General features: G+C 37.4%; 2 protein-coding genes across 7 annotated transcripts in view; one reads left to right on the top strand and one right to left on the bottom strand.

Moving 5' to 3' along the window:
• The window catches only part of CCDC125 (coiled-coil domain containing 125), a 29,277-nt gene extending 23,389 nt beyond the window's left edge, over positions 1 to 5,888 (top strand). The window contains 3 exon segments of the mRNA XM_047729154.1: positions 409 to 583; positions 4,079 to 4,209; positions 5,243 to 5,888. Coding sequence (XP_047585110.1) covers positions 409 to 583; positions 4,079 to 4,209; positions 5,243 to 5,551 — 615 coding nt within the window. The 3' untranslated portion in view covers positions 5,552 to 5,888.
• The window catches only part of CDK7 (cyclin dependent kinase 7), a 38,484-nt gene continuing 23,342 nt past the window's right edge, over positions 4,203 to 19,344 (bottom strand). For 4 of the 6 annotated variants that reach the window (XM_047729155.1, XM_047729157.1, XM_047729160.1 and 1 more), the window contains 4 exons: positions 15,039 to 15,125; positions 12,979 to 13,128; positions 9,570 to 9,717; positions 8,972 to 9,174 (listed from right to left, as the gene is read on the bottom strand). In XM_047729155.1, coding sequence (XP_047585111.1) covers positions 9,146 to 9,174; positions 9,570 to 9,717; positions 12,979 to 13,128; positions 15,039 to 15,125 — 414 coding nt within the window. In that variant the 3' untranslated portion in view covers positions 8,972 to 9,145. Of the gene's footprint in view, positions 4,429 to 8,971; positions 9,175 to 9,569; positions 9,718 to 12,978; positions 13,129 to 15,038; positions 15,126 to 19,344 lie in introns of those variants that run through there. The other 2 variants (XM_047729156.1, XM_047729159.1) reach the window with 2 other exon arrangements.

Raw genomic sequence — 19,344 nt, 5'->3', positions numbered from 1 at the left:
TCAGGGTCAGCTATGGCGGGAATGTAAAAGATGATACTCGTAATTATTTTCAGTGATATTGTTTGGAATGGCCCAAGGTAGTACTGAGATTCAGCCTTTGGCATCCTCCGTTCTTACTCTTTGGTCAGGACACACACAGGGCTGTCTAGGGTAATATGGTGAGGTCCAAGAAATGGATTAACAAGGAATGGTCAGGCACCACGAGGAAAATTTCTGGTAATTTAATTCAGAGAGGGCAGCTACTATAGAGGGGAATTAGCAAGTACTAATTAGTTTAAGCGGATGGACTATATCAGACACTAGACTCATACGAGGCAGGGAGACTACATTTGCTAATCTGATTCAACATTCAGGCAAGAATTGTTACGTTTCGCCTCTAACACCTCTCAAACTTTTTTTCAAAACTAGCTGGGGCTTTTGCAGAAGAGTAAAGAAGAAGCTTACATAATGGCAGATGCATTCAGAATTGCATTTGAGCAACAATTAATGAGGAAAAATGACCAGGCACTGAGATTGACACAAATGGATAAAATGTATAAAAAAGGAACAAAATGGATAAATTGGAAGCACCTTAAAGAGGATGGTAAATATGAATTATAAAGGCAATAATGAGGTGTAATTTTAGTTGTTTCTGGTTATAATCAAAGTTGATTAAGCACAGTTAATACAATGGATAATATAATTGAAATATCACAAGATAGTTGTGATTTATTATAGTATTTAGTAACTGCAGAAGAATGGGGAGACTGGATGTTATATATGCAGAGGTAATAGGATCACTGAAATCTTAAAATAACAATCTCTCTTTTTTTTTAAACTAATCATCTGTCTCATTTAAACAAGACCATGTTTTGTGGGAAAACTTTGTAAAAGTGCCAGTTGATTAAAGGGAAACTGCCTAGGAAGTAATAATGAAAATACTAAAACCCAACATTAAATGTATCTAATTAAACTTTGTTGAAATGTGTGATTCTAAAGAGATACTGAGGAGTAGAGGAAAAGTCTTAAGTTGGAAATACTAATACTCATAAAAATGAAACAGAAGTTAAGGTTTAGGTTTTGGTTCACAAACCTAGCAAAGTTCATGGCTGTTTTTTAGTGCTGCTGTACTAGAGGAAACAAAATATATGAAAATGGCGTCAAAGAATAAAATTACAGTTGAAGTATATCACCCAATATAATCCAATTAGCTATTACTTTTTTAGAAATTTTAGTTTCTCTAAGTATGTCAGTATGTTTTTATTTATCAGAATTATTCAGTGCAACTCCTAGCGCTTTAATTTAAAATTCCAATTAAATTCCAATTTGAAATCTTTTATTAGTCAAGGGAGATTACAGTGAAGTTTATAATTTTTTTTTTTAAGATTTTTTTTTTTTAATTTATTTATTTGACAGAGAGAGATCACAAGTAGACGGAGAGGAAGGCAGAGAGAGAGAGAGAGAGGGAAGCAGGCTTCTTGCTGAGCAGAGAGCCCGATGCGGGACTCGATCCCAAGACCCTGAGATCATGACCTGAGCCGAAGGCAGCGGCTCAACCCACTGAGCCACCCAGGCGCCCCAACAGTGAAGTTTATAATTTAATATTAAAATCATGAGAGGACTGTATTTCTAAATGTTTTTAATATGTCAAAATCCATAATCCTAATTCCAGTTCTCTCATTTTCAGATGAATTTGGGTAATAAGAACCTTATAATATTAAAAATAAAACTTTTAATAATAACCTATTGTGTTTTAAATATTTTTTTCAATGGTATATATTCCTAATAGCAACACTTAATGTGATATTTTAGCTTCATTAACTAAACTTTACCTGTCTCTTTGCTGAAATGGTAAAGTGCTAAGCTTACAGGAGTAATAAAAATAGAAGCAGTGAACAAGTATGAAAGTAGACAGAAGCAGATCATAAGAGTTACATATTTAGACTTTTTATCAGGGAGAAGTCAGGGCAACACAGGAAAACATATTTCTCAACATTCATTCTTAAAGAGGCATTCCACACTGTCCTGAAATTAGTTTCTAAGCATTTTTTGATTTGAGACTTACAAAAGAAATCACTGAGCTGGCTAATAATAATGTCTAAGTCTGGCTCAAGGGAGGTGATTCTGCCAGAGAAATAAGCAAATATAGTCCATATACTTAGGCTTTTAGGAATCGATGGAAAGTCTTAAGAGTATCTGTCAAGGACAACAAATGTGTAGGTGATCTTAAGGCACCTCTTCTAAATTAGTCTCTTGATAGCAACTGGACTGCTAAATTTTCAAAGGTACTGTCTTTGAGGACAGCCTTGGTGTTTTGTGATGCAGAGTGAAGGTAAATCCCTTTGGAAATCTGATTTTAAAGCTTGTTTTGATGGAAGGAAAGGAGGAAAGTTAGGGGAGAAAGAAAATGAAGGGAAAGCATGGTTAATCTTACAAAAGCCTGCCGCATTCTGTCACCTGGCATAGAAGACCCCCCAAAGTGTGCATGCAAGTTGGCCACAAGGGTAGTGATAGGTAGAAAAAGCTGTTTTTTTCCTAAGAGGTAGATTCATATACATTCAGCACTTGAGTATATATATTCTTTCATATTCCAGAACTTCTGCCTTTCTTAGCTAATAGGAACCTCAAGAACTTTTCTATAAAAAATATGATTTAATAGGTATAGCTCCTGATGTTTTCCATTAAGACCCTAAGAGACTGGAAGCAGAATTTAAAATAACTGGTTCATCCCAGAAAGGCCTTTACAAGTCCATACACGTGTCAGTAGCTCTGTCAGTTTTTTAGTGATAAGACTGATTTTATTCATGTTTTTCAATAATCCGAAAAGGTACAGGATGACTGTCACAGGTCATTTTCTTGTATGTGGTCAACACGTTAAGAAGGCATCAACTTTTGTCATTGATATGCAGCTTAGACGAGTTCTGAGAGAGAGAGGTTATAAGCATACTTCTTTTTTTTAGACTGCAAATAGAGATTCATCCCTCATCACAGCTGATGAGCACATCAGCTTGTCTGGCTTTTCTCCTTTCGCCCCGGTTGCTGGAGGAAGAGGACATGAGTGAGCTACAGTTACTGTGGTTTATCAGGATTGGGTGTAAAGGGAAGTGTCTCTTATCTGTTCTCTGTTTTCCATTAGACCACTTGCAGAGCATTCCAAAGGCATTCTTGATGTTTTCTTTGTGTAAATCCGTAATTTTTGTACCATCTGCTATAAAACTGCATCCTATGAAGAACATCATCAGTGTACAGATTTCAGGATATAGACTTTAAAACATTATGTCTGTACCTGGGCTAGTTTTCACAACTGTGCTGTTATTTTTTAATTGTGATAAAATACATATATAAAATTTTACCATTTTAACCATTTTTAAATGGTATTAACTACATTCACATTGTTTTATAACCATCACAACCATCTATCTCTACAACTTGATGTTTTCATCCTCCCAAACAGAAACTTTACCCATTAAACACTAACTGCCCACTCCCTTCTCCCAGCATTACCCTCTGCTCTATTATTTAATGGCACAGCAAATTCTGAGGCATAGGTACTATTATTCTAGAAGTGAGGAAACAAAGCTCAGAGACCTTGTCCAAGGTCATTTAGAAAGTGGTTAAATGAGGGTTCAAGTCCAGGTCTTTCTGCTCTAAAACAGAATTTGCATGGTTCAGAGGCCATGTTTTGTTGGGTGTGCACAGTGTTCTCAAATAACAGGGGTAAGTGGCTGACATTTAACACTGGGAGATTTTACATACAACACTGGATTGCTGCCTCTTCTGGAAGGCGGCTGTTAATGTGGACTGCCTGCTGTCCGGAGGAGCAGCAGTACAATGAGATGGGAGTGGCAAGCAGGGAGGGCATTGCTCTGGGTCCTTAGACTGTGGCCCTCTCAACCTCCATTTGCCATCCTGGCTCTAAAGTCTGTGTTCCCCTCCCAGTACACTGTGATGCCTGACTCACTAGAGGCCTCCTGAAGAGAACCACCTCCTGACTGATTTACAAATGAATTATCCCTGGTTCATACTTACCTCTATTCCAGGAACTATATTAGTTGAGTGTCTTTTTAGGTCTCAGTTGGATTTGCATGTTCCATTTTAGGATTACCATCACAAGGAAATAAGAAGACCTTAGGGCAGAAACTGCTGCAGATGCTCCCTTCAGAAAACAATTCTAAGAAGACCCATGACCAGAATAACCCTCAGGAAGTCTTTAAGATGCTAACAGAGTTGGTTAGTATCTTTGCTTTCCTTTTGTTACAGGTTGTTAAGTTAATCTTTCTGCTTCCTCTTTTTAAAAAATGTAATTCTTTAACACTCTGTACTTGCCTTTTATGCCCTTTTCCCAGCTGATGTACCATCCTCCAGTTTTGATCTTCATCTTAAATTCCCTGCATGCTCTTCCCACTTCTCCCATTCATGTTCTTCCTGTACAAGTTTAAAGCTTCACCTCTGAAAAGAGGGGGCTCCCCTGTAATTAACTGCAGGCACCTCTGTCATCTGCACGTATGCATACAATCCACGCCATTCAGGAATTTTTAAGGTGTACAAGGCAACTTTCTCACACATTATATCCTTTAATCATCACTACAACCCTGAAAATCAGTCCTATTATCCCCATTTCATAGATGCCTAAACTAGAAGATTCATGCTATGGGAACATAATTATCTATAGAAGTGTTCAAGTTATTTATTCTCATATAAATGTATAAAAACAATTTCACATAAATAACTTCAATATTCTCTTGCAGAGGTAAGTACATGTTAATATTATACACACATATATACACACACCATGTACATGTTTTCCCCTCTCTTCAGATGATCTACAAAAGCTTCAGCAGAAGGAATGCTGCTTTCTGTTCTTACTTTAAAAAAAATTCTTCAGAAATGTGTAGTCTATTATTTGGGAATCAGTAGATACCTAATTATTTACACTGACTGAAGATAGAACATTTTGAGAAAAATTCTGACTATAGCTCTATATTCTGTGATTTACTGACTAATGGGTATATTTGTATTTAATCTTTAAAAAAAGATTTATTTATTTGAGAGAGAGAGCATGTGTACAAGTTGGGGGAGGGGCAAAGGGAGAGAGAATCTCCAGCAGACTCCCCAGTAAGCACGATGAACCCTGAATGGGGGACTCGGTTAGATCTCATGACCCTGAGATCGTGACCCAAGCTGAAACCAAGACTCAGATGCTTAAATGACTGAGCCACCCAGGCACCCCTAACTAGTATAATTTTAATTTTTGTATGTGCAGTTGAATGATAAAGAAGAAGCTCTGGCTCATCAAAGAAAAGTTAGTTACATGCTTGCTCGGGCACTGGAAGAGAAAGACACCACCTCAAATAAGACTAAGGGAAAAAGTCCTGTGAAAGACAATTTTCCACTGAAAAACCACTGGGGGAAATCTTCAGAATTCCCTAAACTGCATGATCCTGTATATTCAAGTGTTCAAATTTTAAATTCTGTGGGCTGCATTTGTTCAATCCAGCACCTTCACAGAGATCAAAACTGCACAAGAACTCTCAAAAGATCCTATTCTTTGCCATCAAATATTATGTTTTGAAAATAAACCAAATGAAATCAGAACCAAGAGCTGTTTCTATCAAGAGACTTTAAAAAAAGACTGTACAAATGTTGCTTCATCTTCAGAAGTCAAATATTTTCTGGGTCTTTCTAAGTTTTTAGAAAGCAGCTTAAATACTCAAAACATTTTCTACAAGATATTAGTATTGTGCGGACATATTTTATAAATTACATTACTATACCTTATGAAATTTCCAGTATTTGCCAACATCATAAAAACAACAAAAAAGTGATTTTTTAGAAAAACAGTTATTTAACTACTTAGATTGACTACAGGGATCTTTGGCTTAAGTAACAATATAAATTAATCCTCTAAGAAGTAAAAATGTCGACAAACCATAAGTGACTCTTAATCTCACAAAACAAACTGAGGGTTACTGGGGGGAGGGGTTTGGGAGGGGGGGTGGGATTATGGTCAGTGGGGAGGGTATGTGCTATGGTGAGTGCTGTGAAGTGTGTAAACCTGGTGATTCACAGACCTGTACCCCTGGGGAGAAAAATATATGTTTATAAAAAATAAAAAATAAATAAATAAATAAATAAGTAAGTAAAAAAAAAAAAGAAGTAACAATGTCTAGGATTAACTGAATGTTAATTTTTGGAATACATATATCTTGTTTTATTGTATTTTTTTTTCAGGATTTTTCATGTGCCACAGAAAGTTTAGTAATCTCCTTAACTTCAATTAAAAAGTTACTATGGTGGGACTTTGGCAGAGTATATTCAAAACGTTGTTAGTTACCTTTATAGCTTCTTTTTTTGTTGGTGTGTGAGGACACTTTGTGAATGCCAATTCTAGCATTCACACCATTCTGATTTAACTTCTTGGTTTTGATGCTGAATTTAAGCCATTTAATTTTTTTCCTTTCTATAAGTGTTATATAGTAAAGATCTTAAATACTTTTTGGGAATGTTGCTATATTAATAGCATCATAGTTATGTCAAAGGAAATATATTACCTTATCAGAAGTTTTAATAAAACTTTTATCTAATTCGATCTCTAGTAAAAAAGATACATACGTGGCTTGGCTATGTTAAATACTACTTAAGTAGATGAGGTAACAACAGGGTAAAATAAGGTAACAGCAGAAAGTATAAGCCATTTATTGTTGTATTAAAGCAACACCATTTAGTTGGAATTAATAAATATTAATAAAAGATAAAAACTTGGCAAATAAATTTTGAAAAAAGGAGTAATGATGAGGAACTGCTACTAGACATTAAAAGTGCATTGTCCTGATAGTAATATAAAGCTACCTTATTTAAAACAATATGGTACAAGCAGATCAATGGAACAGGATAAAGACCATACACAGATTTAATACATGTAATGATTTAATATGAAATAAAAGGTAATAAAAGGAACTGTTCACCAATACCAAAATTGGAAGTGTAAGAAAAAAAATCAAATAAAAAGGTTCTTTTTTAATGTGCATGTGTAAAATACATGTATATGTATATAAAATGCAAATTCATATAAATTGATAAAATTTGGAACACTCCAACAGCAAAGAATCTAAATCAACAGTTTACAAAAGGGATTATATATGGTTAGCCAATGTGAGGAACTATTCAACCACAGTAGAAATTTTAAAAATGTAAATTAGAATGAGATACCAAATTAGCAAAGATCACAAAGATTATTTGAGTGCTAGAAATGATGAGGTAAAACAGATCCTTTCATACAATGTCAATAACTATGTATATTTGAGACCCTGCATTCAATCTTAGGGGGTATATACTCAAATGAAACTGCTGATCATATGAAAATGCTCTTTAAAATTTTTTAAGGACAGGCCACAGTTTTCCATAGCAGACACCATTTTACATTCCAACCAAAAATCCACAAGGGTCCCAATTTGTCCACCTCCTCACCATCACTTGTTACCTTCTGGGATTTTTGGCGGGGGCGGGGGGGGGGGATAGTAGAGATCCTAACAGGTATGAAGTGATATCTCATTGTGGTTTTGACTTGCATTTCCCTAATGACTAGTGACATTGAGCACCTTTTCATGAGCTTATTGGCCATTTCTATATCCTCTTTGGTGAACTGTCTATTCAAGTCCTTTGCCCATTTTTTAATATAATTTTTTTAATTGTTGAGCTATCTTTTATCAGATATATGATTCGGAAATAATTTCTACTGTTCTTTTCACTCTGTGCTTATCACTCCATTGATAGACATTTTAAATTTTGATGTCATCTATTTTGTCCTTTTAAAGAAAACAGTTTTCTCTCGTAGCAGACAAGGAAACCAGATTCTAAGCACAACTGTTGGCCTACAGATGGAGAATGCCATGTGACAAGGCATGTGGACTGCTTAAGAAGCTAGGAAAGGCCCCTGGCTAACAGCTAACCAGGACAGGAAGCATGTGCATTAAAATTACATGAAATGAATGAGCTTGTAAGCCAATTCCTCCCTAGAAACTCAGAAGAGACCTGTTCAACTGACACCTTAATTTGGACCTATGCAAGAAACACAGCTGGGCCAGGTCAGACATCTGGCTTACAGAACTGTGAGCTAGTATATTTGTGTCACTTTAAGGTGCTATACTTATGGTAATTTTTTTTTTAAAGATTTTATTTATTTATTTGACAGAGATCACAAGCAGGCAGAGAGGCAGGCAGAGAGAGAGAGGGGGAAGCAGGCTCCCCGCCGAGCAGAGAGCCCGATGCGGGGCTCGATCCCAGGACCCTGAGATCATGACCTGAGCTGAAGGCAGAGGCTTTAACCCACTGAGCCACCCAGGCGCCCCACTTATGGTAATTTTTATATAACACAAGAAAATAATCCATAAAGCATGAATATGTAGTGTTATATATATATTTTTATATATTAAACAGATACTAAGCTATGTGTATCTTTTAAAGTCTTTTAAAAGTCTTTAAAAGTTTAAAAGTCCCTTCCATGTGTATTAACATGGAAGGGATTTTTAAAAGTTTTGAGTAAAAAAAAAATTACGAGATGTACAGTCTATCACTCATAAAATTTTAACAATATGGTATATTACTACATGAATTTTTATAAAATAGCAGTATAAAATCATGGAAGGACATACTCATTTCCTGAGAGTCACTCTCCTTTTGGGAAGGTAAAAAGGAAAGAATGGAATGACATATTAAAGGGAGCTCAATTTCATTTGTAATTTTTTCTTCTTTCTTTCCTATTTAGCATATCAACATTTGTTAGCTCTAGGTAGTAGGTATATGCAACATTTCTACTACTACCTCTGTTTTTGAATACTACCCCTGCTACTACATATCTGTGATGCTATGTGGGCCAACTCACCAAAGTAACTGATGATTATTTTTATTAAGGTTTCCTTAATGCATTTTCAATTTGACATTTCAAAGAATTGAACTTAATCTTACTTTTGCACTCTCATCAGAAAAATCAGAATTAAGTTTGTTTTAAAATAAATTTAATAAAAATAATCCAGTTTTACATATTTTACATGTATGGAGTATTTACAAATTCCTTCTACAGCATTTACTTAATGTTTACTATTTCTCCATTATTTGCTTTTTTGACTATTTCCTTCAGTAGTAAAATACTGTCCAGTGATCTCTGTAACTAAAAAATTAGCTTCTTGGGTAATCCTCCTAGGTGAAAAAAAAATGAGGTTGTTCACATTTTAATCTTACGGCAATTCTAACCAGTCACTGCATTCCAACACATTCATTTTACTTGCTTTGGTTTGCTAATAAAACTTATTTAACATTAAGCATACAATACATCAATAAAAACTTAAAATAAGGTACATACTGGTAAGTTCTCGCAACTCTGAGGTACACTCAGAAGTGCCCATATCCTTTTAAAAAGCTTGATTTAATTATTTTCAGTGGAAACAAATATTGCTAAAATATCACATTCTCTACCACACTTACGAAATAGCTCACAATCCACATTTCTTAGCTGCCCCTCGGTCACTAGCTATATACTACCTACTTGGAGTTTTCTGAATCCATTTCATTTCTTATGAAAATGGAAGTTTTACCTTGTTCCAAGGCCTGTGTTCTCTTCCGTTTTGTTGCTACAACTGGATTTGACTGCTCCTTTAAAGTTTCCAACGGACAGTTTGGTCTTGGCAGCTGACATCCAGGTGTCGGCCCTGGCCGATTACTGAAATACTTAGTTTTCAATGCCTTGAAAAATGGAAGATACCAAGGAAAGTAGGGTTTTAAGTGATTATCTGAACTGTTTTTAAGAGTTGTTGGGAATATTAAAAAACACTATGTGAATACCCCACTTCTAAAACGATATTGATTTCAAGAGTTTAGATGAGCAAACTACTATAAATAAATATATAATAGCTTAAGATCAGCGGGTAATTCTATTACTGTAAGAAAAAGACACTACAGGGGCACCTGGGTGGCTCAGTGGGTTAAAGCCTCTGCTTTCAGCTCAGGTCATGATCTCAGGGTCCTGGGATCAAGCCCCTTATCACATCAGGCTCTCTGCTCAGCAGGGAGCCTGCTTCCCCTGTCTCTCTCTGCCTGCCTCTCTGCCTACTTGTGATCTCTGTCAAATAAATAAATAAAACCTTAAAAAAAAAAAAAAAGACACTACCTTCTAACTTTTCCACAGTTAAACAGCCTATACTAAATATGAAATATCCTTAGTAAGACATTGTATAACTCAGCTCTCTACACTTTAGGGGCTCTATAGTTCAACATATAAAGAGAGAAACAATACTTGAACTTCAAAGTTTGTCACAAAATCTATATGTATTCAAAATTCCAAATCATGTAAATATAAATTCTTGAAAATAAATTTTTTTAAATGATGCAAAAGGTTGGAAACAATGTGTTAAAACCCAACAATCCACTGCAAATTATTAAAAATTTTACTTGGAAGGAATTGCACAATGTTATTTCTATATTCTACCTGCTCAATGTCCTATGATACAATATTTCCTTTACTTTGGTCCAAAATTTAAAGAAAAAAATAGTTTTGGGGGCGCCTGGGTGGCTTGTTGGGTTAAGCCGCTGCCTTTGGCTCAGGTCATGATCTCAGGATGCTGGGATCAAGTCCCACATCAGGCTCTCAGCTCAGCAGGGAGCCTGCTTCCCTCTCCCTCTCTCTCTGCCTGCCTCTCTAACTACTTGTGATCTCTGTCAAATAAATAAAACCTTTAAAAAAAATAGTTTTCTTTTTTCAATAAAAATAGTTTTATTCTAAATGATAAACTAGTCAAATTCGTAATTTATTTGCATCCTACAGCCACAATATTCCTTTTGGGTAATCCTTTTGGGAATATAAAAAAGTCCATATAAACTTTTCAAGCATTTCCTCCCACATTTTATTATTTGCAGTAATAACTTAGAGATTCCTGACTTCAAAAGAGTTGAATTTCTACAGTATTTCTTCTAAATCAAGAAGTTCCATAAGTAAATTAAACTAATTCTGAGCTATCAGAGATCTGAGAAAGGAACATTATCTCATTCCAACTTTAAGACAGATATCCATGAGCCAGAACATGCTTTTAAAAATGCATTCTAAGGGGTGCCTGGGAGGCTCAGTGGGTTAAAGCCTCTGCCTTCAGCTCAGGTCATGATCCCAGGGTCCTGGGATCAAGCCCCGCATCGGGCTCTCTGCTCAGTGGAAAGCCTGCTTCCCCCTCTCTCTCTTTCCCTCCTCTCTGCCTGCTTGTGATCTCTGTATGTGAAATAAATAAATAAAATCTAAAAAAATAAAAATGTATTCTATCAAACTATAACACACATAAGTTGTCACAATTACTATTTTTCTATAAATTTTGAGTTTTACTACTAATGAACAACTTTCTAGATAATCTGACCTAGTCTCAAGTTTCTTTTGATGGAGGTAATAAGTATATGTGTAAAGGTGGGAAGGTAATGATGAGATACTTGTTTGAAATTAGAAAAGAAATTCTGATGGTAAAATATCTAGCATATATGTATTAATGTAGCATTATATACCGCCAAAAACAGATGGCCTATAGAAATAAATGCATTATGGGGCGCCTGGGTGGCTCAATTGGTTAAGCTGCTGCCTTCAGCTTAGGTCATGACCCCAGGGTCCTGGGATCGAGTCCCTCATTGGGCTCCTTGCTCCACAGGGAGCCTCTGCCTGCCACTCTGCCTGCTTGTGTGTTCTCTCTCTCTCTCTTTGACAAATAAATAAATAAATAAAATCTTTTTAAAAAAGAAAGAAAGAAATGCATTAGACAATGACTTGGTAGCTTATAATAAACTTAAGTGAAAAAAAATCCCTTTGAATCCTTGGTATAATGTACATTAACATGGTTTGTTAAATATGAAGTCTTGTGACATTTCATTTTAATCAGTCTTACTTTATGAAGTCAAATCATTGTACTGTGAGGCATTCCTGGATTTCCCTGCCCCAATTTTAAATGTTTGTGACACTGTCCTTTTTAGTCTTGTGCTTGTTTTTGAGACAAAGAAAACTGATTCTGCCCCTCCCCCGCCAATCTATAGGGCTTTTATTTTTCTGTTTGGTAACATTTTTCTCTTCTTTTATAAGAGCAGACATTCTTGGTCTTCCTAATTTTTTTTGAGCTTGATTCTTATTTCCCTTAAACAAGGATCAGTATCAATGTCTGTTCTATTTAGAGTATCTTTCAATCTATTGTAAGCATAAATTGTATCAAGAACTATACAGGGTGCCTAGACTGCTCAGCTGGTTGAGTGTCTACCTTTGGCTCAGGTCAAGGGCTGCATGGTGGGCTCTCGGCTTGGCAGGGAACCTGCCTCTCCCTTTCCATCTGTCTACCTCTATCCTTCCTTGTGCGCTCTGTGTCAAATAGATAAACTCTTAAAATAAAAAAATCAAAAATTATACAATTTTTGGGGTGCCTGGCTTCTTCAGTCAGAAGAGCATGCAGCTCTTGATCTCGGGGTTTTGAGTTTGAGCCCCACGTAGGGTGTAGAGGTTACTTAAAAATAAAATCTTTAAAAAAGAAAAGAAGAAGAACTGTATTATTTTCTTCCCCATTATCATTTTCTGATTATGACAATGATCAGCATGGATACAGGGACTGCATTTCATGGGGAAAAAAACTGAAACACTTTTGGCATTAAGCTTAGCACAACCATTATTTTAACAAGTACAGAATGCTTATTTTTTCTTCTCTAGGTAAACTACTTGAAAGCCAATTAATTATGAAATAAATATGTATTTATATCTTCCTTAACAAAAGTAAATTCTCCTGTTGTTTTGTGTACATGATGTAATTTAATACCAGTCTGAACAGCTTGTAGCTTGGGGACAAGATAAAATTTGTTATTCCTTAAAACTAAAACACATCTTTACAGTATTTAAAGAATGTCAGAAAATCTCAAGAAATTCTACTTTTATTTTATCTATGCCAGAATTAAGATTATTCCCATATTTCCTATTAAAATAAAGATATGCTAAAATACCTGTGTCGCTGTAATTCGAGTACATGGGTTGAATAAGAATAAGCCTTGTATGAGATCTAGCAAGTCGTCTCCTGCTGCAATGAAGATGTGTTGTAACGGGATTCCAGGAAAACTCTTAAATGTCACAAAATCTGGAAGACTACACATGTCCTGTAAAAATATTTATAATTCAAACTTAGGGACTGAAAGGCACATAGCTCTCAAATGAAGAACTAAAACTGTCAAATGGAGAATGTAATGATTTCCATTGAACTGCTTTGCACCATTCTCAAAAATCATTTGGTCAGATTCAGTGACTGTCCTGGGCACTGGACTTTCCATCCTGGAACCATGGCCCAGTTTATTCGTAATCTTGTGGAGAAGGCCTGGTACTGTGAACGCTGCTATGACTTAGCCATTCTGGTACTATGGCAAGGTTAAGCTGGTTACTCTAACCCCTGCTGAGATTCCTATAGCTATTCAGAGCTTGAAAAAATTTGTATACCACAGTTTCAATCAGAAGGTAAAGTCTGATTAAAATCTCTCTTTTCTAATATTTATTCTTAGAGGAGATAGGGTTGTAAGAGAAAGGAAAATCTAAAGGATTACAATTTTTTTTTTTTAAGATTTTATTTATTTATTTGATAGAGATCACAATTAGGCAGAGAGGCAGACAGAGAGAGAGAGAGAGAGGAGGAAGCAGGCTCCCTGCTGAACAGAGAGCCCAATATGGGGCTCGATCCCAGGACTCTGGGATCATGACCTGAGCTGAAGGCAGAGGCTTTAACCCACTGAGCCACCCAGGCGCCCCTAAAGGATTACAATTTTAAGAATAAACAAGTGAGGGTGCCTGGGTGGCTCAGTTAGTTAAGCGTCTGCCTTTGGCTCAGGTCATTATCTTGGGGTCCTGGGATCAAGTCCTTCATCAGGCTCCCTGCTCAGTGGGAAGTCTGCTTCTCCCTCTCAATCTGTCCCTATCCCCGATGCCCTACCCTCTTGCCTGTGCTCTTTATCAAATAAATAAATAAAATCTTTAAGAATAAACAAGTGAGATTACCTTACTGAACTATAATATATAAAATTTAGCAACTTGAATTATTGTAAATTTTTTTTTTAAAGATTTTATTTATTTATTTGACAGAGCGAGATCACAAGCAGAGAGGCAGGCAGAGAGAGAGATGGAAGCAGGCTCCCTGCTGAGCAGAGAGCCCGACGTGGGCCTCGATCCTAGGACCCTGAGATCATGACCCGAGCCGAAGGCAGCGGCTTAACCCACTGAGCCACCCAGGCACCCGAATTATTGTAAATTTTACCCAAGGTTTAAGATTTCTTTTTTTGTAGACAATGTAACAGGTTAAAAATATTCAAGGTACTGATATATCTTAACTGTTGGTGAAACTTCTACAAATACACCCTAAATCCACCAAGATGTTGATAAACATGAAATACCCACCAAAATGAATTATCATGTAGCTGTTAAAAAGAAAAAGCTCAGTACTAAATATTAAGTAAAAAGAGTAAGTTGGGGGGGCGCCTGGGTGGTTCAGTTGTTAAGCGTCTGACTTTGGCTCAGATCATGATCCCAGGGTCCGGGGATCGAGCCTCCCATCAGGCTCCCTGCTCAGCAGGAAGCCTGCTTTTCCTCCCACTACCGCCTGCTTGTGTTCCCTCTCTCGCTGTGTCTCTCTCGGTCAAATAAATAAATAAAATCTTATAAAAAAAAAAAAAAAAAAGCAAGTTGGTTGCAAAAAAATTTTATGGTATGATCCCATTTTTATTAAAGAAAAGACAGAAAATGCAACTCTATGTTTATATGCTTGTGTATGTATCCTCACAACAAGATTTTCTACCAAACTGACAGTGATTAACCCTGGGATGGGAATTACTGGGATGGAGAAAGGGCAACATGTACAAAGGAGGCTGGACAGGATACCACAATTTTAACTTTCTATTTGACATAAATTTTTCAAAGTATGTATTACTAGTAACTTAAGAAAATGAATACATTTCTTTAAGTAATACCTACATGACAGCAACATAGAGTCCTAACAAAATTTCAAAGAACATGTATGAAGGCTTACCGGCCACTGTTCTTCAGTTGGTGTGCCCAAAGTTTCAAATATTCTTGTTAGTTGATCAAGGTCTGAATCTCCTGGCAAAAAAGGAACCTGGAAGAGAGTGAGATGTAGGTATTTCAAGGTGGTTTATAATAGATACACAAATAATACTACAAGTTCCATAAAAAAACCAAGTTGTAACAAAAATAAAAATGAAGTCTGAGGTATACCAGATGTGTCACTAGATCCTACTGCTGCTAATCAAATGAAGAGCACCGTGCTTCCCATTGTATTCACTCCACAAATCTTTAATAAACACTATGTAATAAGTATGTGGTAATTAATTAAACCCTAGGCATTTAAAGTAGGGAAGAAGACAAGGACACTTGAGTTCCTCGGTCAGTTGAATGTCCAACTTTTGATCTCAGCTCAAGTCTTGATCTCAGAGTTGAGACTTCAAGCCCCACACCCGGCTCCATGCTGGGTATGGAACATACTTTAAAAAAAAAAAAAAAAGAAGAAGTGAAGACGACACTTCTTGCTCTCCCATGGGGTGGCTGTGGGGAATGCTGGTAGTACAACTAAAGGGGCATTTCCCAGATGATGTTTTCAGGGAGAGCACAGGATCCTAGCATACACAAAACAGCACCTAGCCTACTCTACAAAAGCCAAGGAAGGTTTCCTAGAGGAAGAACCAACCAGTGAAAGTTGAAAAATGAAAGAGTTAGCCGGAGGAAAAGTGTTAAGATGGAGGAAAATTATTCTAGGTAAAGTACAGGAGCAGGAGCGCCTGGGTGGCTCAGTGGGTTAAGCCTCTGCCTTCGGCTCCAGTCATGATCCTACGGTCCTGGGATCGAGCCCCGCATTGGGCTCTCTGCTTGGTGGGGAGCCTGCTACCCCTCTCTCTGTCTCTGCCTGCCTCTCTGCCTACTTGTGATCTCTGTCTGTCAAATAAACAAATAAAAAATCTTTTTTTTTTTAAAATATTTTATTTATTTATTTGACAGATAGAGATCACAAGTAGGCAGAGAGGCAGGCAGAGAGAGAGAGGAGGAGGCAGGTTCCCTGCTGAGCAGAGAGCCCGACGCGGGGCTCGATCCCAGGACGCTGGGACCATGACCTGAGCTGAAGGCAGAGGCCCTAACCCACTGACCCACCCAGGCGCCCCAATAAATAAAAAATCTTAAAAAAAAAAAAAAAAAAAAAAGTACGGGAGCAAAGGCTGGCAGGCAGAACATCTATATTACAATCTTATTTAAATAATATCTTGGCATACTATTTCTCTGAAGAAGTATAATGGCAAACTTTAAAAGGATAAATGATAAGTTAAAAATTAGAAACTAGTAAATTATTAAAATCCTTGCTATATATATAGATATTATTTTCCAATTCATCCTCAAACATCTTCATAAATATATAGGAGAGTAAAAAAGAGTTTGCTCTGTGAAGAGAGACTTTTCATACAATTACAGGCCTTGAAAAAATTTATCAGCTCAATGAGAAGATGAGATTAAGTACCAGCTTTCCCACATTTCTATTACTGTCGACTACTACCACCACCAGCACCAACCCCTGCCAAAAAAGCATTTAATTCTGCCAGTTATCAATTCCAAGCTCATCCATTTTGCCTCTTCTAAGAAAATAGATTTGGGCCTTTAAATGTTTTACTTTTGGGGCGCCTGGGTGGCTCAGTGGGTTAAAGCCTCTGCCTTCGGCTCAGGTCATGATCCCAGGGTTCTGGGATTGAGCCCCACATCGGGCTCTCTGCTCAGCAGGGAGCCTGCTTCCCCCTCTCTCTCTCTGCCTGCTCTCTGCCTACTTGTGATCTCTGTCTGTCAAATAAATAAAATCTTTAAAATAAATAAATAAATAAATGTTTTACTTTTGCCAGCTAAAGCAGTCAGCAGATGCTGCTTGATAAACACTACAGGAAGATTTTGCTTTCTGGCTCTAGCTCGTATGCCCAGCTGACTCCTGCGGCACTCTCAGCTTCTCTACCAACAGGTTCCCACAAATGTGGGCAGTTTCTTCAGTGCCCAATGCACAGAGCAGCTTCCCTCTACAGAGGGTTGTGTAGCAGAGTGCCTCCAGAAAACCACCTCCCAAAGAAGAGCTTTCCTCTGCATGCAAGACAGACTTTCAGCAAGTTCTGCCAACACAGCTCTATAGCAACTTCTCTATCATCAGTAAGCCACACTCTGCACATTACAAGGTCTAGAATTCAGTCCCTGGGTCCTATTCCTTGGGTGCTCTGTATTAGTCCTAGGGTGGCTAATCCTTTTGTCTACTCCTATATGCTTTAAAATAGTCTCTTTACCTTTTCTTCTTTGGTTTATTCATTTTAGAGAGACAGAACTCAAACTCGTGAAGGGGGAAGGGAGAGGAGAGAGAGTCTTAAGCAGATGTGGCACTGAGCAGAGCCCACTGTGGGGCTCAATCTCATAACCCTGAGATCACGACCTGAGAAGAAATCAAGAATCAAACACTTAACCATATGCACCATGCAAGATCCCCTCTCATTACTTTTTATTAGTCAATCCTTCATTATTCCAATTGATAATCAGTTAATTCTTAATATTAAACTTCCCTTTTTAATGTGTGGATTCTATTTTCTGACTGGATCCAGATTTAATATAATCCCTTTGTATAACACTAGACTATTATGTATATGAAATGTGTACCCAAAAAAAGAAACCTGAAGTTATACTAACACTGCATGAATATTTTTAGGCATGCTAATATTTTTACTTTGAAGACTACTAAAATAAATTGTACTATGAGATCTGAAGAGGGGGGCGTGGGTGGCTCAAATGGTTCAGCATCTCCTTTTAGCTCTGGTCATGATCCCAGGGTCATAGGATCAGGTCCCATGTTTAGCTCCCTGCGCAGCTGGGAATCTGCTCCTCCCTTCCCTTTGCTCCCCGCCACCACTTGTGCTCTCTCAAATAAATAAATAAAAATCTTAAAAAAAAAAAAATCTGAAGAAAAGGACCCTCATCGAGGGAGGAACAAGATGGTGGAGCAGTAGGAGACCTAAATTTTGTCTAGTCCCAGGTATTCAGCTAGATAGTTATCAAACCATTCTGAACACCTACAAACTCAACAAGAGACTGAAGAAAAGAACAGCAGCAAATCTATCAACAGAATAGCGACCACTTTCTGGAAGGGTAGACATGCAAAAAAGAGAATCCAAGGTGATATACAGGAAGACAGACCATGGAGGGAGCCTCAGCAAATGACAGAGCAGCAGAGCACGAAATCAGAAGTTTTAGAAGTCTGTTCCACTAAGGGACATCACTCCAGTGGCTAAGCAGGGGGATGGAATCCTTACTGGAACAGTGTGGTCTCAGGACCCTCAGGGTCACAAAAAGGCCAGGGGTGCCAGAGTGAGGCAGAGTTCCTAAGTATTGGAGCAGGGAAGCCAGCTGCAGAGATGGAGCCAAGGAGTGGGCTCTCAGCTTGCTGTTGCCATAAACTGGATCCAAGGTACAGTCGGGCAACTGTTCTTTGAGCAGGGACTCAACAAGTGGCAGATCCTGGGAGACTTCCCTTCCTTCCCAGGGAGAAGCAGCACTGAAATGCGCTGCAGGAATCGTCTGGGTTTGGAAACTCCAAACGGGGCTGTGTGTCAGAGATAAAAATGCTCAGTCACAGGCTGGGCAAGCACAGAGTGCCTACGGAGACCAGGGAGAGAGGTGTGATTGACTGCTTTTCTCTGAGGGATCACTGAAGGGGGAGGCCCGAGCTTTCGGCTCCTCCAGGGTTGGAGATTGGGAGGCTGCCATTTTCATTCCTGTCCTCCACAGCTGTACAGAAAGCTTTCGGGGAATGAAAGCTACCGAAAAGCAAACCTGAGCAGATTATTTAGCCTAGCCCCTGGCAAAGATGGAGCAATTCTGCCTAGGGCAAAGACATTTGAGAATCACTGCAACAACCCCAACCCTAGAAGATCAGCAAGAATATCCAGTAAAGACCAAGTCTGCCGACCAATGAGAACTGAAAAACTCCAGTGTTAGGAGAATACAGCACATAGAATTTACAGCTTTTTCCCCAAGATTCTTTTGTCTTTCAAAGTTGATTTTTAAAATTTTCCCTTTTTTTTCTATTTTTATTTAATTTTTCCTCTTTCCCATTTTAACCATCCTACCATATCAATTACTTTTTAAAAATTTTTAATTTTCATTTTTACAGTCATTCTATCTCTTCATTATATTTAACCTTATTTTTTGTGTGTGTATATATATATATATACATATATATATATATACATATATATATATGTTTTTCTTTATTTAAAATTTTGAGATACAGTTTCTTCTAACAGTCCAAA

Source organism: Lutra lutra, chromosome 5 (genome assembly GCF_902655055.1).
Source record: "Lutra lutra chromosome 5, mLutLut1.2, whole genome shotgun sequence".
In the NCBI taxonomy this organism is placed as follows: domain Eukaryota; kingdom Metazoa; phylum Chordata; class Mammalia; order Carnivora; family Mustelidae; genus Lutra; species Lutra lutra.
Note: the sequence above shows the minus strand (reverse complement) of the source record. Positions and strands in the feature narration are given on the sequence as shown.